The sequence below is a fragment of the Vigna unguiculata genome, chromosome 9 (assembly GCF_037176805.1).
Source record: "Vigna unguiculata cultivar grain cowpea cultivar isolate G323 ecotype 2 chromosome 9, ASM3717680v1, whole genome shotgun sequence".
NCBI lineage: Eukaryota > Viridiplantae > Streptophyta > Magnoliopsida > Fabales > Fabaceae > Vigna > Vigna unguiculata.
In genome coordinates, this window is record NC_140800.1 from 11,271,323 (window position 1) to 11,299,216 (window position 27,894).

The 27,894-nt window shown below is 31.4% G+C and overlaps 3 protein-coding genes across 6 annotated transcripts in view; all 3 read right to left on the minus strand.

Annotated features, from left to right (window-relative positions):
• Window positions 1-163: 163 nt before the first annotated feature.
• On the minus strand, window positions 164-1,387 carry LOC114196281 (uncharacterized). The gene has a single exon (XM_028086877.2). The coding sequence runs from the start codon at window positions 1,236-1,238 to the stop codon at window positions 375-377; it is 864 nt and encodes a 287-aa protein (XP_027942678.1). The 5' UTR covers window positions 1,239-1,387; the 3' UTR covers window positions 164-374.
• A 7,737-nt stretch (window positions 1,388-9,124) lies between these two features.
• On the minus strand, window positions 9,125-11,472 carry LOC114162800 (putative inactive poly [ADP-ribose] polymerase SRO2). Its single transcript, XM_028046775.2, has 5 exons — window positions 10,853-11,472; window positions 10,343-10,581; window positions 10,117-10,253; window positions 9,945-10,040; window positions 9,125-9,388 (listed from the first exon to the last, which is right to left on the minus strand). The coding sequence occupies exons 1-5, from the start codon at window positions 11,350-11,352 to the stop codon at window positions 9,359-9,361; spliced, it is 1,002 nt and encodes a 333-aa protein (XP_027902576.1). The 5' UTR covers window positions 11,353-11,472; the 3' UTR covers window positions 9,125-9,358.
• Window positions 11,473-23,307: 11,835 nt separating this feature from the next.
• ATM (Serine/Threonine-kinase ATM-like protein) overlaps window positions 23,308-27,894 on the minus strand; it is an 82,535-nt gene continuing 77,948 nt past the window's right edge. For 3 of the 4 annotated variants that reach the window (XM_085666519.1, XM_028086425.2, XM_085666520.1), the window contains 9 exons: window positions 26,244-26,323; window positions 25,858-25,936; window positions 25,206-25,252; window positions 25,029-25,128; window positions 24,561-24,692; window positions 24,345-24,479; window positions 24,193-24,258; window positions 23,754-23,897; window positions 23,308-23,554 (listed from right to left, as the gene is read on the minus strand). In XM_085666519.1, the coding sequence (XP_085522645.1) occupies window positions 23,477-23,554; window positions 23,754-23,897; window positions 24,193-24,258; window positions 24,345-24,479; window positions 24,561-24,692; window positions 25,029-25,128; window positions 25,206-25,252; window positions 25,858-25,936; window positions 26,244-26,323 (861 nt within the window). In that variant the 3' untranslated portion in view covers window positions 23,308-23,476. Of the gene's footprint in view, window positions 23,555-23,753; window positions 23,898-24,192; window positions 24,259-24,344; window positions 24,480-24,560; window positions 24,693-25,028; window positions 25,129-25,205; window positions 25,253-25,857; window positions 25,937-26,243; window positions 26,324-27,894 lie in introns of those variants that run through there. The other variant, XR_003606605.2, reaches the window with a different exon arrangement.

A 27,894-nucleotide genomic window follows, 5' to 3' on the forward strand; every position in this document is an offset into this window, starting at 1 on the left:
TTTATTTATATACATTGTAGACTTAAAAAACTCATCTACTAATTAGGAGTCCCAAAAGCAACCCAATCTATACAAATCCCACTACCACACCATTTCATACACAAACCAGCTAGCCCCACCACAAACTTCAAAACTCATTACCACTTCAAGAAAGCAAAAACCGTGGAGAAAAACCTTATAATTTCCGCAGAATATACATCATAAAAACAATAATCTCATCCTCTTTAATTACAAATATACCCGCCCCAAAACTTCCACAACATGCAAACAAACCGAAGAAGATGAAGAACATCAAGTACCAATAAAACAGGGAATAAAAATATTAAATGGATTAATGATTAATTAACAAGTAATAATAGTATTGCGTTGAAAAATCAAAAGGGGCGCAAATTCCGACCAAGCCCATTGACATTGGTGAAAAGTCCAACCAATTCTGGTCTGTAAGGCAAGAAAGACTTCCTCTTGTTCTGTTCCGCATGATTCTCCGTTCCAACTGTTCCGTTCTGAGGTTTCACTTTGTTTGTCGGAATCTGAAACACCACTTGCTGCTGTTGTTTTTGTTGCTGTTTGTCTTTCCCCTCACTGTGGCTCCTCAGAAGCAAATCCCGAAGCTTCCACCGTTTCGATGCGGACCCCGTCGAGTTGCTCTTTTTCCGTTCCCTTCCGACGGCGTTCGGAGTCCACACACAGTACGCGCCTTCCGCCACCCCCTCCAGGTCAACGCTCTCGTCCGTTGACGACGAGCACGACGCCGTTTCACCCTCCTCGAACATTAGCTTCCTCAGAGGGAGACGACGCCGTCTCACCGTCCCCTCCGGAGTTGCAGCGGTACTACCTGTAGTGTTCGGAACACTCAAAACGTCGTCGTGAGAGGGAACGCCGAAGATTGGGTACATGGGCTTGATCTGGCCGTTGTAGAAAATGTCGTCCGCGGAAACCGGAGAAGCCAAGTCGTGGGAAACAAACGCGAACTCGAAACTGTTGTCATCGTCGTCGTTTTGCGCCGTGGACTCGTCGTTTTGCACGGTGAAGTCGTTGTCGTCGTCGTTTTCCCACGCCGGGAAGAGCGCGTCGTCGTCGGAATGAGGGTCGCGGCGGAGCTCCTCAATTACCCTGGCGGCGATCTCGGCGAGTGTCTCCGAGGAGTAGCTGCTGAAACTGGGAGACGGGGATGGCTTCTGGTGATGGAAAGAAGGTTCTTCCACCTCCACCTGCGGGCGCTGGTGATGCTGCTGCATCGTTTGTCTGGTTTTGAGCTTTGGAAAACGCGATTCCGTTCGCTTTTCTTTCGCAGCAATTGAGAAAAAAGAAAAAGACAAAGCGATATATTGAGAGAAAGAGAAAAGGGTTTGGTTTTGGTGAAATGAAGGAAAGTGTGGTGGGTGGTTCGGGAGTGGGATATATAGGACGCGATCAGTTGTGGTGGTGGTGCAGACAAGATTTTTCTTTTTCTTTTTCTTTTTCTAAATATAGCTTTTATTGATTATTCAATTATTCAATTGGTATTATCTAGAATAAATATTAATATAAATACGCGCATAAAGAAAGGAAAAGGGGGAATTTGACGGATTGGGTAAGGTAAAGTTTGGTAAGTGTGAGCCCAATAAATCGGCTACTTCTATTACTAAACTTGTTGATATATTTATGTGAGGTTGTTGTTTGAGTGACACGTATGAGGTGTTGGGATGGTGACGCGTGTAGGCATGCGCAGTGATGAGGTATTTTTTGGGAAGGTTAAAGAGTGAAAATTGAAAGGAACAATTTATTTTTTGGAAAAGGAAAAAAGGTGGTAACGGCGGTGGATGAAATAATGAGGTGGTTGATGATGATTGATGAAGGATTGAGGAAGGTGTTGGACCCACAGATGATTGGGTTGATTTAAGATTTTATGTATTAGTTTGTGGGAAGAGGGCAGAGCAAAGTAAAGGCATTGTCGTCACGGATTTTGAGCAGCAGAGGGAGGTAACCTGGACGTGTGTTTTGGTGGCACATGATGATGAGATGATAAAGATGAACGTGTGTGGAAGGTAAAACACCACCACCAATCCTATACTCTCATCACACAATTCACAATCAATTTCTTCCTCTTCCAGGGAAAAAGACAACTCGTATGCTCACCGTCACAACCTCCATCTTCACTTTTCTTAACTCATTCAAAAACATCAAAACGATCAGATACATTATTTTCTTCGTATGCGACACCATTCAACATTTCGGGACCTTTATTTCACAATGTTTAAACACTAAATTTGGTATTTTAATTATGGCTTTATTTTGCTGCCTTTTAAAACCAGAGATTTCGGTGTTTTTATACGTAGATCCAATCAAAACATGTTACGTGTAATTATTTCAATTTGTGACATTGCTTTAGTTGATATTCAACTCATATTTAAACATTTGCAACTCACGCTCATTCAATTTAACTTCGGTCATCCACTTCTTGCCGACCATCCAATGCACAACATAGCAATTCATCAAAGATAGAAGAACACGATAAATCGAAACAAGTCAAACCCTTCAAACTCCCAACACACCGATGAAATCAAAAGTTACATAGGGTTTGGGAATGCCACTTTTTTGTTTTTTCAAAAGTGGGTTAGTTTAAGCTTAATTTACAAAAAAAAATAAAAATTCTTAACTTTTAAATTACATATACATGTTTAACAGAAAATAATGCCATATTATTTAAAATAATTATAGATGACATGTTTTTATTAGATCTTCCACGGAAGAATGCTAAAATCTCTCTTTCAAAAGAGCCTTGAAGTAAGTCTTTTAATTATATGCCATTATCTTGGTAGCTTGTTCCTCAAGCGAAACACAAGGTCAACTAATAGAGACCGCAGTGAGATTTCCAAACAGAAAAATAAATAAATAAATAAATAAATAACACAACAATGGACTACGTTTCTGGAAAAGATTTAGAAGTAATAATATATTTTGATTATTACATGTGATGATGGAGGGCGAAGTTGACTAATACAGACGCTTTGTTCACATGTAGTTTGATTGGAATGATTCAAAAGCATCATAATTCTCTTGTTTAAGTTAAGCGTCTAGCTATATAACGTGTGAAAGACAAAACAACGAAAGTGGCTACTTAGCCCAGAATCAAAAACATTACCAAAACATCATTCCAACTTGGGTTATTATGAGAGGTCGCAGTGGATGCCACAAACCAGTGCTGTGTGATGTTCAACACCCACATGGCTACTTTGTCACTTGATGACGTGGCACGACTTCATTGGGTGACAATTTCCATCATTTTCTGTGTGATGTCATTTGTACTATCAGGGTGATATCAACCTTCTAAGCATTCCAACACTATGTATAACTATGATTTTAGATACAAAAATCACATTTTATCCAGAGCATTCAAGAGTCTCTCTACTCACTATTTCTTAATGTATATATTCCACATCTCTCTTTTGTCATAATCATGTAAATATCTGTGATTTTCTAAACCAGATATTAAACATATCAAACATGTATATTTTAATTTATCAACGAACAACTATAAAGTTATGGTCTTAAATTGATCTAGTCCATATAATGATTGCATCCAAGTTCGGATGGTTATAACTCTAAAACCAACATAATCTTTTAAGTAGAGTTTGTGTCTTATGATTTAGAAAAGTGTAATTATTTTATATTATTATTTATGTGTAAGTTGTTATAAGTTTTATATAATTTGAGATAAGATTAATTTATAGTATATAAATAAATGGAAATTTTATTTTTTTAAGTTGAGTTGAATTATCGTACACTTCTTAATTTGATATCAAAATTATGAAATAAAATATATTTTAGTGAAGCTTATTGTTGGTTGAATTTAACTGGTATCAAATCAGATCATTAATAAAGGTTTTAAATGCTGAATGATCAAAATAGGGACTGTAGGAACAAAATGTGGAGGTGTAGAAAGGAAAAACCTTGGTATTATTGAATTTCAAATAGAAGAAAATGATTGATTTTAAACCGATGGAGAAGGATGGTACCGAATGAATTATGATTGAAGGGATTAATTAATGTGGATGAGAAAAGCACGGGGCAAAATATATGCTTGTTTATTGCTCACGCTGAATCAATCAATCAAAAGATTTCGTAACAACTTGCGTAAAATAGATCCTTGATGTAAAGAATAATAAAAACTCTTACTCATTCTTGATCATTCATTGCATTTTTGTTACTTTAGTTTATCATATGATGGCATGGCATAGATTAAACTTTGTGAGTAAGTAAAGGGCACCGCGAGAATTAATGCCAAACAACAAATAGCGTGATGTGTTTTACTAGTTTCCTATCATTTTTTAGTATTTTCGTGTAATTTCATCCCTCTTCATCATTTTGAGATTGACCACATTTCAATTGTTTTTCCTACAGAAGTTATTAATATAGATCGAACTTGGATCGAATTGCAGGAATCAAATATTTGAGATTTTTACGTTCAAGAGATCATAATCGAAGCTCCGATTATTAGTTCTAAATCATGAACAAAGGATGATATATTGAAGAGCTCAATCAGATTCTATTAGACTGTTTTGTGGAAGGGTCTGATCAAAGGGTTAGTAGATTGTCTAGCACAGACAGTCTAGCGGTGGCACAATAAAGAGTCTATGCTAACATTTGTTGATGTCTTTGTCTTTAATTTTTTTTTCTTTTTTATTTCGGAGGCTTAAGTTGTATATATATAGACTCTCCTAGGTTAAGACGTTGACATTAATGTAAAATTCTTTATATATATATATATATATATATATATATATATATATATATAATATTCTAAGTTTGTTTTATTTCAATCTAGTTCTTTGTGTTGTTTTTTAGTATTATTGTTGTTAAGAACTTAACGATGGGTATAAATAAGAATAAGAAAAGAAATTAAAAAGGTTGAAGAAATATGACCATCAAGGATGACATCAAAAAGTTTTTTGAGTATAACAACTTTGGCTGAGGATCAAGATGAAAGTCATCTTGATATAAACAAAGTTGTGTTGAGGCTTTGAATGATGAGGTAAACATGCTAACAATTATATTTCGGAAGTAGAAGACTAATGTGATCAAGTTAGAAGTGCCATAATTTTGTGTCTTAATGATAAGGCATTAAGAGAAGTCATTGTATACAACTAAGTCTTTTCACAACACTAGTACAACGAAGGACTTTGACACTAATTATTTTTGACATTATACTTTGGTAATCGAATCGAAGCTTATCAATGTGAGGTAAACAAGGAGGGACTTTTGGCTTTTGTTCTAAACCAAAGTATAAATTTCGACATTAGGCTTCAATTGTCTCTAAAACTGAAACCTATACCAGTAAAAAATTATAACAAAAGGAATAAACTTCGATTTTTAGAAACAATTGAAGCCTATTTGACTATATGTTTCGTTACTAAGAAGCGATCAAAGCCTATTATGGTATTTTAAAAACAAATATCCATTCATGTTATGGGATTGACAAGTGTATCAAATCAAACAAGTTATAAAGTGAAAAGTCCAAATATCGTTTCCAAAGATAGTTGCGCAAAAACTTGACAAATCTTATAATTTATAACTAAATTAGACAACAAATTTCACAAAAATAAATTTCTTTTTACATTTTTATCAAACATATGGTGTGCAACAGTATGATAAAGACATTATTTAGATTGAGTTTCATGATTCAATTTAGAACAAAAACACCAAACAATATACTTATAATTCTTTCTCTAGCATTTATACTTTTTGTAACAAGTCCTAATATCTTATTTTTATTATAAGTTCACATTAATAATCAAAGTTATGATACTATGAATGACTAAAAATGTTCTACATTTATATTTAGCATGTGAAATTTATTAACTTTTTTATTTTAATCTTGTTTCTCAAACTATCTTTGGATCAGAAGATGCTCTAACATATATGATTATTTAGAATATGTAATTAAAATAAGTAAAACATAAAAGTGAATGAAAAATTATACAAAATAGTAGAATTATCGAAGAACACGAGATGTTGGTTTTGTGGAGATGATCCCCACTAGGCCCATGGTTGCTATTAGAGACATGCGTCAAACTGTGGTCGTGAAATCCATCAAGAACGTGGACAAGAAGGACCTACCGAGTTAAGGTCAAGAGGCTGCACAAAAGAGTTCATTGTACTCAGGAAAGTTAATTCCGAAATGGATTTTGTTAGTACCGGAAATTTGATTCCAAGACCTTCCAAAATGTTGTTTCTGATATACTCTGAATTTTCAGTTATGGTATACCATTTCAGATTAGCTTCCTTTGCACTACTCCAAATGCATTCCCAAATGAAGAAGAGGGGAGAGGACAACGTACATCATCTCCATGTTTAATGCATAAGAACAATGCATTGAAGCCAGCCAAAAGCATAACACACGCAACAGGAACAAAATGGTCTGTGAAAAAATTAGGATTAAAGTAAATAAACCATAAGGTTATTATGGGAACTTCCTTTTAATGATGGGGTGTATTAGAAATTGATGGGGTGCAGAAATTAATACCCAATTTTAGTTGCTATAAAAAACCCAAATTATTGTCATTTTTATTCTTTCTTCCAAAACATGATATTATATTTAGCTACTTATGGGGAAGTCATTTGACTTTATTTCAGAACTCTAACTTAAGAAGGTTACCCAAACAGTTTCCTTTAAATAATCAAACCACTACTATAACTGAGTTTGTTTATACTTTTTTTAAAAATATTATAAGTATATGCTTTCATGCATTTAACTAATATGCTTATTTTAAAAATAAAAGGTTTCTTCTACCTTTTCTTAAAAACAAATTCTGTTTCCTCTCTAACAATTAATTTTTAACTGCCCATTTTACAAGAAAATAATTATTTTTTAAAATTTAACCAAACATTCTATCTTGCCTCAAAATTTAATTTTCTGTAAAAGAACCAAACAAATTAAGTTACTGTAATTACATAACTATAAAGAAAGATATATTAAGGGTTTAATGAAATTATAGCAATAACATTTTCCATTTTGTTTTCCTCACTTACTTCTCTTAATCCGTGGTTTTAAAAACCTTACGAGGTCTATCCTAGGGATATAAAAAATATTTGTATCGGCGGGTATCTGCAAATAAAATCCGCAATAGATAGAAAACAAATATTAAAAATGGATACCCGCTACCCGCAGATACGAGTATCATAGTATCCGTACCCGTGGATACCCGTACCCTCTAAACTTTAATTCACAAAACTACCCTTATATATATATATATATATATATATATATATATATATATATATATATATATATATATATATTAGTAAAAAATATTCTTACCTAATTTTTTCTCAGGAATCAATCAGAGAGAGTGAACTTGTTGATTAAAACATTAATTAAAGAAATTTTCATTGTGTTGAACGTTATTTTATATTTATATTTTTATGATTATTTAAATTTGTATGAACTTGAGTTTGTTTGAATTTTATTTAAAATTTATGACAGTGATGTATTTTATTTTATTTTATTTTAATTTATGATTAAAAATTTATTTTTTAAATAATATTGTAAATACTTGCGGGTATCCGTGGATACCCGCAAATATGAAAAAAATAGACGGGTACCCGCATAACGGATACCCGACGAATATGGACACGGATACGAGACAAATATATATCCAAGCGGGTAGGATACGGTGGAATTACTACCCGTATCTTACCTGCCCCGTTGGCATCCCTAGTCTACCCTATATAATAACTAAAAATATAAAAAAACATCGCAAGTGTTTATGTAATTTCAAAAATATTGAAGAGATAATCAATGTATCAATGTAATTTATGTAACTTAAATACATTCTGTGGACTGAAATGCTTTGTTGTTTAAAAAAGTATAACTTATTAGCCACGCCATTAACTTCTTTTACTATAGAACATCATACACATGAAAGACATGATTTTTTATTAATAAAATATAAAGAATTTTGATTACTATAAAAGATATAAAAGAAAACTATCTTGTTATATAGAATAGAAAAAAAAAAAAAAATCCTTCGCATAATCAACCATGTTATCAACTTAAAATTGAAAATCTTTAATATGAAATGAATGTTTGGTTGGTCATTGAATGATTCATATAGAAACAGGCATGGATTTGAGACACACAGATTTCGTCACGATTTGTAACGTTTCATCTCTAAATCCTATCCAAACAAAACCATTAACGGATAGAAATGGAACCAATCCAAAACATATGTAAGTGATTGCTTAATAGGAATTAATTATATAGATTTAATTAATTGATGATTATCTAATAATCATTAATTATATAGTTATAATTTTATTATTTTTTTCTATTTTACCTTTTTTTTTCTTTGGGGCTAAAACAGAGGGAAGAAAACCACCTTGTCTGAACACTAGACAAGAGTAACAAGATCATAACAAGGAAACCATGGTCTGTAAAAATCATGGAATCCGGGACGTTGACGTGACAAAATTAATTTTTAGTCAAAATAAAAGGAAAAAAAAAAACTTTTTCTGGAAGAAGATTGAGCACACAGATATCACAAGAAAAGAGTGAGAAATTTTAATGTAATTTTATGAAAACAACTTTCTTTCTTTTTTTTTTGAAAAAAAAAAAAAAGGATAAGGGAACTTACAATTTACAGTAGCAATATGAATAGGGTTTGAAAGTTGAATCCTATAACCTGAAGTGAGAAGTGGGACTTGTCATGTACCATTTAATCAAAAAGCTATAATTATCACAACCCAAAATAATACAGGTCATTCACATTTGTTATTTTTATTTTACAAGTATAAAAAATTGTTTTTAATAAATAATTATTAAATGAATGTTTTGATATAAAATAATATTTTTCAAAGAGATTCACAATCAGAGACAAATTTATAATTAAACAGTTATCCAAAACTTTTACACAATAAATTTATATAATTTTATAAAATTATTATTTTAAAACAATATAACTTAAATTCATATTTATATTTCCAAAACTTTTTTTAGGGTTAACATACCTTATAATAAATTATAATAATATCCTAAAAATTTGCAAAATTATATAACTGGTAATGAAGAAATAATATATTAAAAGAGGAAAAAGAAAGAAAATTAGTATGTACAGGACAGTGCATTGGCATTGGCGAAGATCAATGAGTCCATCATAACCTATTTGTATTAATGGATGACATCATTTTGAATGGAAGTGGCAACTAAAGAAAAAACCATTCCTTCTCCTATGCCTATCTGTGCTACATACATCAACCTCAGAATAGAAAACTACAAATTACAAAACAAAGAGAAAAAACAGTTTTGTGTTTGGTTATGAAGTTTAGTATTGTGTCAACCCCAGCATTAGAACTCATGTGTCGTTGCTAACCCATTCTTTCACCTTGTTTGTAGAAACCTTTGTTTCTTCTGAAAGAAAGAACAAATTTACCCAGTTAGATTATAGTAATCATAGAATACAAAGCCAAAGGAAGATAACAAATATCATAATCAAGCGTACTAGATCTAAACAATAGAAGATGGTTGCTAAATTCTTAAATTGACTATGACACTAAAATTTTTTAATTCTTAAACTCAGTTGCTACTTTTCCCATAGGGTTGGAGGTACAGGTAAAGTAATACTATTTTGGTACCTACTGTTTCTTTGACAATAATGTTCCAACCACTTAAATTAATACTAATGACATCCCTGTTGCCCACAGAAACTAATTCCATTTTCGGAATTTCCAGAATAATTAATCCAGAAAGAGAAAGAACAATTATTAGCTGTAGACTATTCATCGTTTTAGATCTCTGATCAAACTTTATGTATTACCACTGTTTTCTGATATTAGGAGAAATTTAAAAGAATTACCCCATTAATTCAGAACCATCTAGGTGAGAAAAATCTGACTGTGTTAAGGTTGTTATGATCTCAAAATCTATACTGATAGAGGTAAAAACCATTAAGAAGGAACAATCCTACCTTTTCTCTGAAAGATTTGATGACTGCAAACAGCAACTTGTCCCCTGCTATTTGTCTCACTCTTTGTATAAGCTCATGTCGTGAAATCTTCTTCTCCTGCAACATGAAAAAAAATGAGAAAAACAAACACGAAACACACTCAAACACAGATTCAAGCAAGAAAAGCACTTACTCTTTTATCTCTGTAGAACTTGGAGATTAGAGCAATATCACGAGAAGCCAAAACCTTTGAAAGTGCAGAAATCAGAGTTGGGAATGGCATCCAAGGCGAAGTAGGTCTCGAAAGTTCTTCTTCACTCTTCTCAACCCCTGCAAACCAAACCACACCATCATCTTAAAAATTACCAAAAATAAAAACACACAAACATCAATGTTTTTGATTCAAAATGGAAACACACCTTTGAAAGAAGGAACCCTGAAGCTTACAACATATGCAGGCAAGACATGAGTGTTCATGCGATTACTCCAAATTATGTACTTGCTAGGAGCTGAAAAACTATCCACCCCGGAATCATACTTCTCGGAACTTGGATAACATTGTTCTGTGTCATCATCAACAAGCTCCGATCTCCCTAGAATAACGCGACACAGAAGTGCGTGCCTCACACCGTCTTTGCCAACTACACACTCTCTAACACTGCAAAAAGCAAAGTTTCATTCGAGATTCAGAATCAACATAATAATACATTGTTGTGAGTTGGTATGACAAAAATATTTTCAATCAGATCAAATTTTAAAAACTAACTATGATGAGAGATCAAAGTTTAAGATGATCTAAAATTAGTAATACACGATAAAATCTATTAACCACCATAAATTTCTCAACCTAAAACAAATTTACTCTGAATTCTATTACCAAATATTTTTATATCTCAAAAATTTGAACGTGAAGGAATTAAAAGACAAACATTTGGAGAGGAACGTCATCGGGGGAGAGAAGTAGCTGAGGACCATGGACGTGGGCAAACCCGTGAGAAACTATGTTGTTTACGTCATCTTCACCGCGAGTTCCGTACCAAGCGTACTTGACGTTGGCATTCCCTTCACGCAGTTCTGCCACCGCCCTAGCGTGAAGCTGAAACGACTGGAGGCGTGCCTGCAAAACGACGCCAGAACACGTGTTTCGGTGAACGGAAAGAACCTCCGTTTTGGGCCCAAGCAGACCCAGCCCACGAATAAAGCGTGTCTTGATAAGGTCATGAAGCACATCTCCTTGAAGAAGTCTGACGAAAGAAGCGTCTTCTGATGACCCCATTACCGTGCCGGAAACACTGCTCTCGCTATCTGAAAAAACCGAATCTTGATCATCATGTTGAGAGAGTGTAATTTGCTCCATAGACGAAGGTAGAAAAGAAGTAAGACTGAGTTTGAGGGAGTGATGAGGAAAAGTGTGAAGAGCCAGAGACATAGTATAGTATTTATAGGTTGGTGGTTTTATTGTGTTTTTTTGGTTTAGTTTAGGTTTGCGATGGGCGGTGCAAAGAGAGAGGAAAAGTGAGAGTGTTGGTTAAGGCTGGCGCTGCTTGTTTTGGAGAGAAACCTCCAGATTTAGAAACTGGAATAACATTTATGTTCTATCCACGTGTGCATCGGGTTTTGTGTGTTACTGAGGTTGTTTCAATTATAGTTGCTACAAGTGGTGCTGTAGTTTTTAACCCACTATTCATTTCAGACATTGTATTTATACATACTTTCACTAGCTTTTTTTTTTTTTTTAATAATGCAATGGAACACACACCAGATAAATAAATGCAGGTTATCGAACAAACAACGTTATCGTGTGAATGTTTATAATTGTTTAATGTCAGATGCAAAAATTAAAATAAACATTTTCAGATTATGAAGATTCAAAATTTAATCTCAAGTTTATCTCAAATTTGAGAACTATTACTGTAAAAAATTCCACTTTATAGATGTTTCTTTAGACAGAAAACTAAAAATCAGTCCATTCACCTTAAGCTTTCTTTGATTACACGCAATAAGGATGAGGCTCTTTCTTCCATTGGAGTTCGACAGGGTAGAAAATTGTCAATGGATAAAATGTTCAGATCACACCATTTGAAGATAAAATATATATTTTAAATTATGTAATTCTGAAATACATTTTGAATGGTATTAAGTAATTCAAAATATATTTCTAAATTTGGAATAATTAATATGTTTCCAAATATGTCAGTTAACACGTATTTTTAAATTACCTATAATATATTTCTAATTTATGTCAGTCAAAATGTATTTTTAAATTCCTTAATCTGAAATAGATTTTTAAATCTAAAAGCATATGTTAAATTGTATAATTAAGAAAAAGTTTGCGATTTAAATTCTAAATTATATCATTTAAAATATGTTTATGAAATGTAAAGTCAATAATATATTTTTAAATTTTGAATTGTTATATTGAAATTATACATATTTTGAATATGTGTGTGTGAAAATTTATGGCTTTAATGAAAGAAAGAGTCTAAGTATGCGATTTTTTTTTCTGTGTATAGTTTGGGAGCAAACAAAACCACTTGTCATGAAGAGAAGTTTTCTATGATAAGGATCCGATTTTATGAATGTGGTAATTGACGTCAAACGTGGGTTTGGTCTTATTTAAAAGGTTATGTTAAAATTAATTTTTTTATAATATTAATTATTTTAGTTTTTCTTATTTATAATACATTTCATTTCTTTGATCAACTTTTGAAGAACTAATTTGAAACTAACTATTTTCACACGAAGTTTACCATTATCGATTGAGGTTAGATTAATGAGACATAAGATGTTTGTTACAGAACTTAGAGCTGTCAAAATGGGTTGAAACCTGCGAGTCAACCCAACTCACCACAGGTTCGGACCGAGTTAGGTTGAAATTTTTTTACAAATTCAATACGAGTTGATTTTTGACCCGACTCATTTAGAACCCGGCTCACCCAGGTTGAACCGTGGTGAGCTGGGCAGATAAAAGGGTCACACAAGTATTTTTTTATTTTTTATTTTATTAAGTTGGGTTTTACATTTGAGTCATGTTAGGTTTTTTTATCCAACACATAAATAATTTGTATTTTTTTTATTATTTTGGTTTGTATTTGTATTGTATTAAAGTTTATTTAGATTTTAATTAGAATTACAATTTAGTTTTGAATGAAAAAAAATAAAAAAATTGTATTTTTTTTAATCAAGTGAACCCGTGAGCCAACCCGTTTAACTCGCCAACCCGTGGTGGGCCGGGCCGGGTTCAAATTTTTTTGACTGGCTAAAAAGTGAATCGGGTTGAGTTGACTCACTAAATTATCAACCCGTGGTGGATTGAGTCGAGTCGAGTCGGGTTACCCGTTTTGACAGCTCTAATAGAACTGTTTTCACTCAAATTAATTCATAAATTTATTCTAACTCTAAAACAAATAATAATTATGAGGGATGATTATGTATAGATTTAAAATCTTAAAAATGTTCAAATGAATGAATATTTATTTAGACAGTTGTAATATGAAAAATTTATGTTGATTTTAACAAATAACCGATTATTATATTTTAATATGAAGATAAGATTTACACATTAGTATTTTACGGATTGATTCTCAAATAATTTTTTAAATACTTAATTAACTTTGGAAAAACGTTGTTATATCAACTGTTTTCTTTCTCTATAAATGCTAGATCGAAAGATCATTTGATAAGACAAAAAGAGAATGTTAGCTATATTTGAAAAACCTTTATTTCTATAAAGTTATTTTAATAAGGAGTGTTTTCACATCATCATCTTTTATAGATTTCTACTTCAAAATAATCTTTTAAAGAGTTGTATCTTTAAAATAACACTATTGTTTTAGTTGTTAAAATAAGACTTAATTACTCGGATCATACTTATTTTGGTTCGAAAATTTCAAAATGGTACCTACTTTAAACTTTGTCTCAATTTAGTACTCAATTTTGATTATTGCATTAATGTAGTACCCTCCCTTAAGTCTTCGCAAACGCCGTTAACTACCTTGCCACGTGTCAACCTCTGGTTTTTTTTAAATTTTTAATTTTTTTTTAAAATTTTTATAACTTTTTTTTAAATTGCCACGTGTCAAATCCTTGATGTGACATGTGGCATTGTCAGTGACACGTGGCAAGGTACCGCCACATGGCAAGGTACTTGCTAATCGTCATTGTCTTGATTTCAATTTAGTCCTCACATGTGTCTATTTGTTTCAATTTAGTACCCATATATGTTTATTTGTTTCAATTTAGTACTTGTTCTATTTGTTTGAATTTTGTTCAAATATATTTTTTTTAAAAAGAGGAATATTGTATCTCTTTTAAGACAAAATTTATTATTTATATAAATGTTATATTGATATTTGTTACTAAAAATTAGTTATAAAATTAAGTATTGAAATTTATATTAAAGTTAATGGTAAAAGTCATGAATAACATATTTATGTTTTGTTACAATGATATTTGTTATACTCATGAATAACACAGTTTTGGTAAATTTGTTATTCATGACTTTTACTATTAACTTTAATATAAATTTCAATACTTAATTTTATAAGTCACTTTTAATAATAAATATAAATATAACATTTATATAAATAATAAATTTGGTCTTAAGGGAGACATAATATTTCTCTATTTTGTAAAAAAATATTCAGACAAAATTGAAACAAATAGAGCGGATACTAAATTGAAACAAATAAACATGTATGGGTACTAAATTGAAACAAATAGACATATACGAGGACTAAGTTGAAATGAAGACAATGACACTTGGCAGGTACCTTGTCACGTGGCGATACATTGCCACGTGTCACTGACGATGCTATGTGTCACATCAAGGATTTGACACGTGACAATTTTAAAAAAAAAAATTAAAAATTAAAAAAAAATTAAAAAAATTTAAGAAAAATTAAAAAATTAAAAAAAACCAGAGGCTGACACGTGACAAGGTAGTTAATGGCGTTTGCAAAGACTTAACGGAGGGTACTACATTGATGCACATTACGAATTTGAATACTAAATTGAGACAAAGTTCAAAGTGGGTACCATTTTAAAATTTTCGAACCAAAATAGTATGATGCGAGTAATTAAGCCTTAAAGTAATGTTAAAGCTCAAGAAGTTGATTGAGTTGAACTTCCAAATAATTTAAAACCATTTTCCAAATGATTGAAGAATTGTCTTTAAATCAATGGATGCTTTAGAAAAATCAGTTTTAGATTAAGAAAATATTACTTTTAGTTTTATTTAATCTTTCCTAACCATGTAATATGAATTTAATTGTTGTAAGAGACGTTAGAGAGAAAATGACACCAAAAGTTATACCGAGTCACCCTAATAAAGAGTATTGTCAGTTGCTTAATCACTTCGATTAAACCAATCCACTAATTTTAAGTTTTTACTGGTACCTTACAAGAAAAACAAGAAGTATTATTATGAAAATAGGAAAAAAAAACATAAAAAGAGAAGGTTGAATTGTGCTTTAAAGCACTTTTTGCAATTATGGTCTGATAAGTGATATTTAGACAATAGTTTTATATGACAAGTAATAAATTAATGATTTTTGCATCTAATGAGATATAATTGGCGTAACTTTAGAGTTTCATAAATTTACTTGTGTACAGACACTAATAATTATATATTGTCTCTTAGAGGTTTCCTCTTTTGGTAACCCATTTTCTTGAGTTTTTTTTTTATAATTTTTAAGGGCTTATATTGTCTCTTAAGTGTGGTCCTTAAATTGGATATACATGAAAAATGTTTGATCTTGGAAGATAGAGGATTTGAAGTTTTAGTGCTCTCAGTCAAACTTTTAGAAAAATGATTACCCCGCTTGTTTTTTTTCTTTAAGAAACTCAAACTTAGTTTATTTGATGCAAAATGTACGTCTCATTATCAAATGTAGTTTTGTGTTGGAAAAGTTTTTCATTTTCAAGAAGTATATAGTTAAATTTTTTTTAAGATTTAGAACATCCTTAGATGTGCTCTAGCACTTTATATGAGATTTCTTATGAGAGTGATCACTCTCATCTTCATCATCATCGGATGATAAGGGATTAACAATGAAGGAAGACTCAAAGATGGACTTCAAATTTACATATGTGTCTATGCTAACCATTTGGCAAGAGTTACTCTTCTCTATGTTTGATTCAGAGTTGGAGCTTGAGTCAGATTTATCCTTTATTATTTCGTTATATTTGCATTTTGAGGAGTTCCATGTCTCTTTGGTTTATCTAAGCATGCAATTTTTGTTAAATATCTATTTCTCACTGAGTCTAATCCTCCTCAAGGGTCATTATCTCTATGTTTCATTTGGTTATGATGCCCCATAACCTATATAGGGTGAATTAGATGTACACTTTCATTTGTTCATCTAGTAAGGATAATCTTCTTTCATGAATACTAGAGGCCTTGTAATAATACACATTATATCTTTATATTGGTTCGTCTTATCACACAAAGTACGTCCATTTTCAAATAGTCGATTAAGTTTCACTAAGAAGGCTAACATAATGAAGTACAATACAAGTATTCTTTGAGATCATAGCCACTCTTGACTAACTCCTTGAGTATTATTTGGACTCGTAGCCACTCTTGGTTGGCACTTTTTTACCAAGCCACTCCTAGCTCAATGAAGTATTCTTTTCCAAGCCACTTTTGGCTCAACCAAATATTCTTTCACAAGCTACTCTTGGCTTAACCAAACATTTGTTTTTTCGCAAGTCTTTCTTGGCTTAGGACAAGTTATCTTTCAGCTCGTAGTTGACCCTATTCAAGTACTCTTTTACAAAGCTATTTTTGGCTCAAGCAATTATTGTTCCACAACACGCTTTTGGTTTAAATGAGTGTTCTTTTAACAACAATTACTCTCGATTAATAATCGAATATTATTTATCAAACAACCACTTGTGGCTAATATGTAGAGAATTATTGTTTTTTTCTTATCTTTGATCACACTTTAACTTATTAGGTGAGGATCACCATTTGTTGGTGTATATAGGATTTAAGTATTATTCCTTCTAACTTGTTGATGGATACTAATAATGTTCGTTTTGATATATGATCATTATATAAAATGTAAAAAAAAAAGTTGTGTAGTTTTTGGCATTTGAGCAACTTTAGTTCATTTTTAGCGTCTTCTTTAGACTCACAAGCATGATAATGATTAAGGCATTACTCCATGCAAAAAACAATGCTATTTCTTCATTTTCTCAACTTTCCAAAAGTTATATGTATTTATCTACCGTTTTAGTAGCATGCATTTACTTGATTCATCTTAAAGTGCATTGGCATATGAAGTTGACAATTCTTCAAGAGTTGACAATGTGTTGTTTAGAAATTTAGTGAAAAAAAACAAATTTAGCTATTTTCTCGAGAGATATTTTAATGTCTCTTATCCTTTGGCCAACGAATCTCTTTGACAGATGAAAGTGGTAGACATTAACTCCAATATAGCATAAACATTTATATGTTATTTGTGTAGTATGATGTTAGCTTACTCATATGTGTTTCATCATTTGAGAGCATTCACGCTTTATCATATATATATATGTATCATCTGTCTGATGAAACACTTATATATTACTGGACTTGTTGTTCATTCCAAACATCTTTTTTTAAATGAAGCATGATGATGTTTTTACACTTAGCTATTTTCGGTACTTGACAAAATCATAAGGTATTGACTTTTTCCCTAACAATGACACATGACAATATCTTGATTCCTACAAGATATCTTACAACATCTTGTGAAATCTTATAATTAAAACCCCAATTACAAACCTTAATCAAGAACAAAATAACTCAAAAGAAAAAGTTTATTGTACAAGACCATTTGTCATTAGGGATGACAATGGGATGGGGACGGGTTTCACTATCCCATACCCATCCACATACAAAAAATTCATCCCCATTCCCATAGCCAAACTCAACGAGTATCAAACTTTTGTTCCATCCTCATCCCTATTAGGTAACGAGTATACACTCGTACCCATACTCGTACTCGATTTCTTACTGTTTCAATATTTATTAATTAATTTTTATAAAATAATAGAAAACTACGATAAAGGAAACATAATATTATCAAATATTCAATATTAAGAGGAGAGTTGTTTCTTTAATATGAAATATTTAGAAAGAAATTAGAGTTGTATATATTTAAAATTAGAATACTAAATAAAATTTTATGAGAATCAAAACATTTATTAAATTTGCAAACATGAACGAAACCTACTTGATAAAATTTAAAAATATTTTTAAGAAAATATATAAAAGAAAAACATATATTCAAATTAAAAAGAGTTTTTAAATGTCCGTTTACTTCAATTTTTTTAAATTCTAATGAATATCTTATTTCTACTCTAATAAAAGTTATAATACACCACTTGATCAAAATCACGCAGATTGAACTAATAATTATAGAATTTTAACATAGATCTTGCATTTCTTAAATTTCAATATATGTTGGATGGTGATAAAATAAATTAATGGCAACTATATTAAATTTTTATATTATGGTAAATAAAATTTATTTATACAATTACAGTGACAAAATTATAGTATAGTAATGAGTTAAAAAATAAAAAATAATTATATAAAAAATATCAAAATGTTATTCCACATGATAAAAATAAACAACAATATCAAAATATTAAAAAAATATTGAATGTGTCCTAAAAATAATTTGAGAGAATATTAAACAGGGACGAGTATTATGGTGGGTATGTGGATGAGGATGAAGCAAATATGTACATCCCATTCTTCATACCCAATTGAAAATGTTGAGGATTCTCCACACCCATACAGAGTCAATGCGAGGATTCCCCGTCAAAACGAGAACGAGTTCAGGAAATACCTATGGGGTAAGCAATACCTACTTGTGATATGATCTTAGGGGCCAATGCAGTTTTTAGTTTTCTTTGTAATTTTTATCATTTTAATTAAATATGAAAAATTATGATCGATATTAGAGCTGTCAAAATGGAACACCTGGCCCGGCCTGACCCACCATGGGTTGGTCTCTTAGTGAGCCAATCCAACCTAGCTCACTTAGCGAGCCAAAAAAATTAGAACCCAGCCTGGCCCAACACGAATTAGTGGGTTAAACGGGTTAGCTCGCTAGCCCACTTATTTAAAAAAAATGCATTTTTTTTCTTCAATAAAAAAAATTGAATTATAATTCTGATTAAAATTTAAATAAAGTTCAATATAATCCAAATACAATCTAAAATGATGTTAAACTGCAAATACAAACTAATATTACAAAAATACAAATTACCAATGTATTGGCTAAAAAAAAAAAAACCTAACATGACCCAAATGCAAAGTCTAACATAATTAATAAAAACACTTATGTAACCCTTTATTTGTGGGTTGGTGAGCCAACCCGACTCACCACAGGGTTCAACCCGGGTGAGCCGAGTTTTTGGTGGGCCGAGTCAAAAATTAACCCGTACTGAAATTTGTAAAAACTTTTCAACCCAACTCGGTCCGAACCCATGGAGGGTCGGGTTGGCTCACAGATTCCAACCCATTTTCACAATTCTAATCCATATAATGGGAATTAAAGGCATCATTAAGAAGTTTAAAGATTACTTATTGAGAATTGATGTGGAAATAAGGAGGTCTTCTTTAATTTATCTTATAATACGAGGGATATATGAGGAATATAATGTGATAAGGTCTTCTTTAATAAGAATGCGCGCGCGCGCGCACACACACACACACACACACACATATATATATATATATATATATATATATATATATATAATATTGTCAAAAATTTGATTTTTGTCTTTGTTAGAATTTTTTTGGAGTTTTGAGTTATAAGAATCCAAATTTGATTTTATAAGGGTCATTTGTGACGATCAACCCCATGAATTATTAGTGACCTTCTTATTTTTCTTGAGTGTGACATCAATATCCTTCTTCAAACAGTCTCCCTATTTTCTCATCAGTTGGAATCAGAGATATGAATCTTGATATTCAATGAGTTTTCTTTTATACTTTCAAATTTTTATTTTGATTAAATAGTGATTTGTTCCTAGTATTCGTTCAGTTTTTTCAATTTGGTCATACTTTTTATTTTCTTTTCAATTTGGTCATAATATTCGTCAATTTTATTTAATTTGGTTATTTTCGATAACATTGGTAAAATAGTTAATGGATTGTGGACAATAACTGCCTCGTGTTATTTTTTGATTTTTTGACTTTTTTTTTAATTTTTTTAAATTTTTGTAAAAAATTCATTTTTTTTATTTTAAAAAAAATACCCACGTGTCAAGCTCATATCATGAGGATAGAGAGAAGGTATATAGATAAAGAGAGAATGCTTGATGAGTATTGGAAAAGACTTGGTAATTGTGATGAAAGAGATGGAGAAAATTAAAATTAGTAAAGAAAAAAAGAAATCAATAAGAGTTAAGAGAAAATAAATGAAAGAAAAGAAGATGAGAGCAAAATAAATTAAAGAGAAGGAGATGGAAGCAAAAGAAATAAAATGTTAGGATCAAGTGCTTACCACTAGGCCAAAAGTTATAGCCATTAGTCAAGTCGCAACTCTTTTTACTTAAGAGCTTAACAGCCCAAGAGCCATATTCGAATGACTCGGCTCATTTGGCCTTTGCCACGAGACTTTTGATGTCACATGCAACAATCTCCTCCTCAACAATTCTTTCCCCAGAAATCACACATTTGGAGTGTGACTCAACCCACCTGGCTCTCGCCACGGGACAATTGTGCAACTCGCAACAATCTCCGCCTTAACAATTGTCCATTGAGAATATAACTCGTGACCTTGGCTCTGATAAAATGACGATCTTTGATCTTCACATTTTGTTTCTCTTGGAGGAAGCATATTCTTAACATTTAAGGATGAATGTTTTTTGAAGAAGGAGGAAATGATATCATCTTGGGAGGTCAAAATAATTTTGAGCTTTTTGTTGTTGGAATTTTTATCTTTTTAATTAAATATGGAAAATAATAATCTATATATTGGAAATTTAAGACAACATTAGTGAGTATTAAAGATTACCTAATTAAGAGAGGCTTACCTAATTCATCCTATAAAGTAATACACTTATGATGAAGATATATATGAATTTTGATAGAAAATTGAGTTTTCTCTTTGTGTGAACTTTTCAGGAGTATTGACTTATAAGAATCCAAATTTGATCTTATCAGGAAAACTTGTGGTGATCAATCCCATAAATTATCACTCACCCTATCTTTTTTTCTTGAGTGTGACGTTAGTATTCTTTTCCAAATTGAATATTAGAACAATGTCCCCTATTTTCTATCAATTTGGATTGATTTTAGATCAAACCAAAAAGAAAAGTAAGAACGATGATCCTTAATATATGTTGATCAATTGATGATCTTAATTCAATGATTTTAATTTATTATATTTTTGTAGGATCGTGGGTAGTTAAAGTTAATGTCCCATAATCGAAAGTTAAATAAATTAGGGTCATAAATGATTGAATTAAGGTTGTAGTGTAGAAATTTGGCTTGTATGGTTGTGTAACATTAGTTTTGAGACGACAAATAATGGGTTAAACGCACTTTTAGAGATGTCATAAAGAGACAATAGGTTCCATTTGCCTATTGGTGAGATGATTATCATACTTGATGATGTGTCTACACTCTTACACATACCTACAATAGGACATTTCTATATGTATGTCACTTTAGATGCTTTCTAAATGCCCCACCTTACATGTGCATACATCAACAAACTTTTCCTTATGAAAATTAATCGTACATCATTAACATATTCAATAAATAATAACCATTACAGGCAAACAACTTCAAAATGTTGAACACACCTTTGAAATTCATCACAACTTGAACAATCCATCATACCTTGTCATGCATCCTGACCACCTCCAAGCCTATGTAGAATCCACTAACATTTTAAAATTTTCTTTATTCATTTGAAACCACCAACCTTGATATGATAATAACAAACCCAAGCTTAAGTATACCTATTCAAGTATGTAATGCTATAGTCACATTTTCAACACAAATAATGACATTTTATTTACATCTTTCGATATAATCTCTTTTAACTAATTCATCTATAGTTGACTCACATTTCATGATATCATAATTTTTATCCATATCAATCAACATATGAATATTTTTTATTTTACTTAAAAATTGACAATCCATTTTGCTAAAACAATCTTCATTACTTCAAGTTTTACTTCAAGTTTTGAATTGGCCAATGTAGAAACTAAACTTTACTTTATCTCTTAGGTCACATATTATACATTTTTTGAAATGTATTTCTTGGATTTTTACAATTTATAATCTATAACTATGATTTTGTTTTTGTTAAATTACATATTTTGGTTCCTATTTCGTTCAATTTTGTCAATTTAGTCATAATATTTTTTTATTCAACCAAGTTCTAATTTTCGTCAATTTTATTCAATTTAGTTCTTTTTTACTAACACCATATAAATGATCAACAGTAATTAACTGACAACCACGTGTTATTTTTTGATTTTTTTTAATTTTGTAAAATGTTGTCAACCCAACAACATACCACATCTCAGAATTAATGTTTTATATTAAATTTGGTTCCTATATTCATTATTTTCATTTTATTTACTTACAATTTTTTTTAATTAAAACAATTTTATCCCCCTTTAAATTGAGACCAATTTAATTTTTATAAATATTATAATGTTTAAAAGGTTAAAAATTACATAATTACATAAAATAATGGTTTTACTCTACACTTTTTAACATATCAAAATTTTAAAAATCACATGTAACTTAAACCTCTTAAAATTTTAGATCAATGAAATATTCTCTTCTTAAAATTTTTGTTCTAATTTTAAACTAATTGTAACCTTAAATAAAAAATTTAATAAAAATATAAATTTTTAAAAAAATATTATAATAATATAAAAATTAAATTTATACAAAAATATTTAACAAAAATATGAATTATGAAACATGGAATGCATCTGAAATTGTGCATTCTATGTTGTGTAATATAAAATAATACATTCCGGGGGAGCGTAAAAAATATATTCCCTTAGAATTTTCTCATTTTGTCTAATTTTTTCTATTTCATTTAATTAAAAATTGTTAAGAAATGACCATTACGTAGAAAATAATATTTTAAATCCTACTAACACACATCTTATGCCTTGTTAAAGATTTAAATATTTGATAGTGTATCACGGTAATTTAGGGCAGGTTTGTGATAGCAAAATTTAATTGCATAATATGAAAATGTAGTTTGAAGTTATATTTTAACGGGTTCTTACACAATCGTATAATAAACATTGTATTGTGAAACAAGGCGAACTAATCTGTTTATTTTCTACCCCAAAATTAACAAATTTCATCAGCAATAAAAACTAAGAACACCACCACTTATTATGAATAAGAGATATTTTCTAGCAAAGTTGTTTTTAACACAACCATTTTACAACTCACCAATCAAAATTTCATTAGGGACAGAAACTGGTCCCACTATACAAATTGAGGACAAGTCCAACGAAGTAGATCATTGGGTCTCAAGGGATATAAAGAAGGGTGTCAATTACAACCAAGCTCCCCAACCAGGAAACATTTGACATAATCGTTCAGAGTCAATGGCATCTTGAATGAGTTGTTGCACCTGCAAGTAAAGGTACCAACCATAATTATTTTTTTTTCATGGGATGGAAATTGAAAAACTATATTCTCCAGTTAGATGGATGTATCTGTATGGTATGAGTGGTCGCATATGAATGCTCAATGTACATAACAGGTTAAACTCTTAAAGCATAACACCAGTCATTTTGATATGTTTTATCTTTCCAACTTAACAAAAATACCTGCCCATGGATGCTACGCATTTCACCATCTTCATACCCATCCAGCTTTTGCTTCACTCGTAGAAGGGCACGTGTAGCATCCTTATTTCCTTGGTAATCATTTTGTGGTTCCTCCAAACTTGTATCAAAATCATCATCCAAATCCTGTGGAGAAAAGGAAAAAGGTAATCATCCTTATTTCCTTGTAGTCCTTATTATGTAAATCAAGTAACACAAGTTTAATATATTTACAATCAGCAACATTATTGAGAACCCAAAAGAATATCCACTTCATTATGCTAAGTGCTAATTTACGTTCGCATTCCTGTTATATACTTATTTCGACAATTTATGATAAGTGCTAATTTATCCACGATCAACGAACACTCATGAGATGCTGAACATTTATTTAAATAAAGAAAATAACATGAGAGAGTCTAAAAACCTGCAGACACTGTACCTTTTGACGCTGCAAAGCTTTCAGAGGAGATAAAGCCCACTTATAAAGAGGATCGTGTATAAAAACCTGCAGAGGACACTCATCTTTTAGGAAGAGATTATAGAAATGAAAGTTCGATTCACACAACAAAAAATTGACAGCAGTGTGATTACTTCAACAATCGTTAGCAGTGCTTCTTTGTTAGTCCGCATGACAGACAGTGTTTCCTCACAACATCTTCGAAAAACCCCCTCTACTCCGGTTACACCCATTCCATCAATTATGTCTCTTGTAAGCCTAAAGGGAACCTGCCAGCAGTTACAGGTGATAACAACAATCCAGATGAACTATGGAATAAGTGCATAATTGAAGGACTATAAAGTACACACCCGTTCTGGGGTTTTAAGCATCAAGCCTTGTTCAAAAGCAACACCAAGATCTATGTGAACAACCTCTGCAGTTGCCTGATCAATTAAAATATTCATCGAATGTCGATCTCCAAGGCCAACGATATAGCCAACCTGAATATGAATCAACTAATAAATGTACCAAGGATTGTAATACATTAATGTAGATGAGATTTTGGTGATTTCCAGACAATAAAAAAAAATATTAAAAGGCTATTTTAAAATAAAACTGAAATCATATATAATGGTGGATCGTGATCATATGAGTGGGCAACATATGAACGGCTAGATCAGAAGTCAGTAGTATTCATTTCAACATGCTTGCACTATCGCAGAACCGTAGATATATTCCTTCAAAATTGGGGATAAAAGTATAAAACCTTCAACAGGCACACCGGATTCCTTATATTGAAAAAAATAAGCACGCATGGGAAAGTAGAATGCTATTACCATAGAACTAGCAGCAACACTTCGAGAATACGCAAGTCTCTTTTCAAACCACTCAGCTGGCTGTAAAAATCTCTCCAAGAAAAAGTAATGCATAACAGGCCTGCATGAAAAAATGATTAAGCAAAGAAGCGGATGACATGATTTGAGTCCTCTAGAAGATAAGGAAAGGAAAGACACCTGAAATTATTGCAAACTTCCTGGAATGCTTTGCGCTTGTCCCTCTCCTATCAAGCAAACATCAAACGTAGTATTAATCTATTTGACATCAGAAAAGAAAAGGTATAAAATAAAGTTTTATTTTTTTATTTTTTTTATATATATATATTTATGCTATCAGTCTGTATTTTCAATTTGTTTTGGTTTGCATTCAATTTGACAATGCATAGTTTAATAGTTGAATAAGTAAAACGATAGTGAAGAATTTGAAAATGAATTTCACTCGATAATGCATAAGCACTATAAGATCCCCAACATTATTACCTAAAGTACAGCTTCACCGATTTCAATACAAACTATAATTGATATTGTTTGAAGATTGCCTCAATTGCAATCACCCTTGGCTGGGCTGACTTAATAACAGCTTAAAGGGGGAGTGTGTTTAGTCCTACATTGACTATAGGCATTATTTAAATAGAAATTATGAAGTTCGGATATTCACCTTACAGCCCAGTTATGTAGGATTCAAATTTAGGTCCTAATTTTATATTTTATAGTAAACCTCAATTTTTTTTTCAAATATAAATTCAAATTGTCATAACTTTAGAAACCTATGAAACAAACAATATAACATTACTAAGTTCACACAATTACTTAAATATTATTTTCTTACATTTGCCATGTGCTCTCGGCATTTAAGGAATGACCAGTCTCCCATTCCATAGCGACCATGAGCACCTCCATTTCTCATGCTGAAAGTTCAAGAAAGACTGTTAGATATAAAGCCATTCATGGCATAATAGTATTAGTCTATGACCATATGGTTTAGATATTGATCCATGTTCCCTAATAAATGTCATACTTTAGCAAAGGTAGGATAAATAGTGCATTGTCCATCTTTCATGCCCAAAGGGGTTTTGATAGAAGGGGAAATATAAAACCATTCATATACTTCCATCAAATAGCTTTTGGGATAGTTGGTTCAAAACATGAATCAGTTACTTCATAGATGAAAAGAACAAGGAATTGTGTAGCAAAACTTGTCTTTCTTTGACTGACCTCCCTATAAGGTATTCACCGAGAGGAAGAGTTCCATTAACCCACTCAAGAACACCAGCACTTGGAGTAAAAGGAACAACCTGTTTCATAAAAATGTGAAAACTCTCAAGCATTTTAAGTTTCGTCTCCTCCTGCCATAACTTCAAAACAATAGTACAATATAGAAATTCTAAAATAAAAATAATTACATATAGCCTCAAATATATCCCTCTCCGGAGTTAAGTTTATAAATGTTTACAACCAACAAAGAAAAAAATGGATGTAATAGATGTTCTTTTTTGATTTTTCAGGCAGAAAAAAAATTTAGAGCAACATTTTATTTTTCAGGCCTAGAAAAATTCCTACACGCAGTTAGAAGCATATTGTTTGATATATTAGATTATTAGATAGATATCTTATCTTTATCTTTAATTACTTTGTTATTATTGCTTATTTGTACTTTGGGCTTAGCCCATATTTCTTCTATTATAAATCCAATACCCTGTGTGTATTTTCTATACAAGAGAGATTAATGCCATACATAGTATAGAATTGTATATGTTCTGAATGTATTGTGTGTATAACGTAGAGCACACAATATGTAGTTATACTATTGAATAGAATCATTACAATAAAGGCACATAATAATATGGAATCAATCATCCTAATTTTCGAGATTATGTAACAGTTGATTTCTTAGAAATTTATAACCGCTGATTATATGCTAACACTCCCCCTCAAGCTGGAACATATATGTCATATGGACCAAGCTTGTTACAAATGTACTCAATCCAAAGGCCTCTAAGGGACTTGGTGAATAAGCCAGCTAGCTGATTGCTAGATTTGAAAAAACCAGTAGTGATTTCTCCAGAGAGCACCTTTTCTCTAACAAAGTGACAATCAATTTCAATGTGTTTGATTCTTTCATGGAAGACCGAATTTGATACAATGTGAAGTGCAGCTTGATTGTCACAAGTAAGCTTTGTTTCATGGATATCCCCTATTTTTAAATGTAGTAGTAGTTGCCTAAGCCACGTAAACTCATAAGTGGCTGCTGCCATAGCACGATATTCTGCTTTTGCACTAGATCTGGCAACTATATTTTGCTTCTTGCTTTTCCATGAGATAACATTACCTCCGATAAGAACACAACACCCAAAAGTGGATCTTCTATCTGATGGTGATTCTGCCCGATCCGCATCAGAGTAACAAGTGATCTTAGTACTGCCTTTGTCTTCATACAATAATCCTTGTCCTGGAGCCTTTTTTATGTATCAAAAATACGTGTCATAGCATCTCATTGGCTATCATAAGGAGCATTTAGAAATTGGCTTACCACACTAACCACGAAAGTGATGTCGGGTTTGGTGATGGTGAGATATTTAAGTCTGCCTACCAGGCAACAATATCTTTCTAAGAATGGCTCCTCCTGACCCGGAAGAAGCTTGATATTGGGATCTATAGGTGTATCACAAGAACGACAGTCAAGCATAGCAGTTTCAGTAAGAATGTCTAGGGCATACTTACTATAGAATTGTATATGTTTTGAATGTATTGTGTGTCTAATGCAAACCACACAACATGTACTTATACTATTGAATAGAATCAATTACAATAAAGACTCATAATCATATGGAATCAATCACCCTAATTTATGAGATTATGTAACGGT

Coding starts and splice junctions, on each gene's coding strand:
- LOC114196281 (XM_028086877.2), bottom strand. CDS start 1,238: ATGCAGCAGCATCACCAGCGCCCGCAGGTGGAGGTGGAAGAACCTTCT.
- LOC114162800 (XM_028046775.2), bottom strand. CDS start 11,352: ATGTCTCTGGCTCTTCACACTTTTCCTCATCACTCCCTCAAACTCAGT. Junction 10,254..10,342: donor CAGGGTTCCTTCTTTCAAAG/GTGTGTTTCCAT, acceptor TTTGGTTTGCAG/GGGTTGAGAAGAGTGAAGAA. Junction 10,041..10,116: donor AGTTCTACAGAGATAAAAGA/GTAAGTGCTTTT, acceptor TTCATGTTGCAG/GAGAAGAAGATTTCACGACA.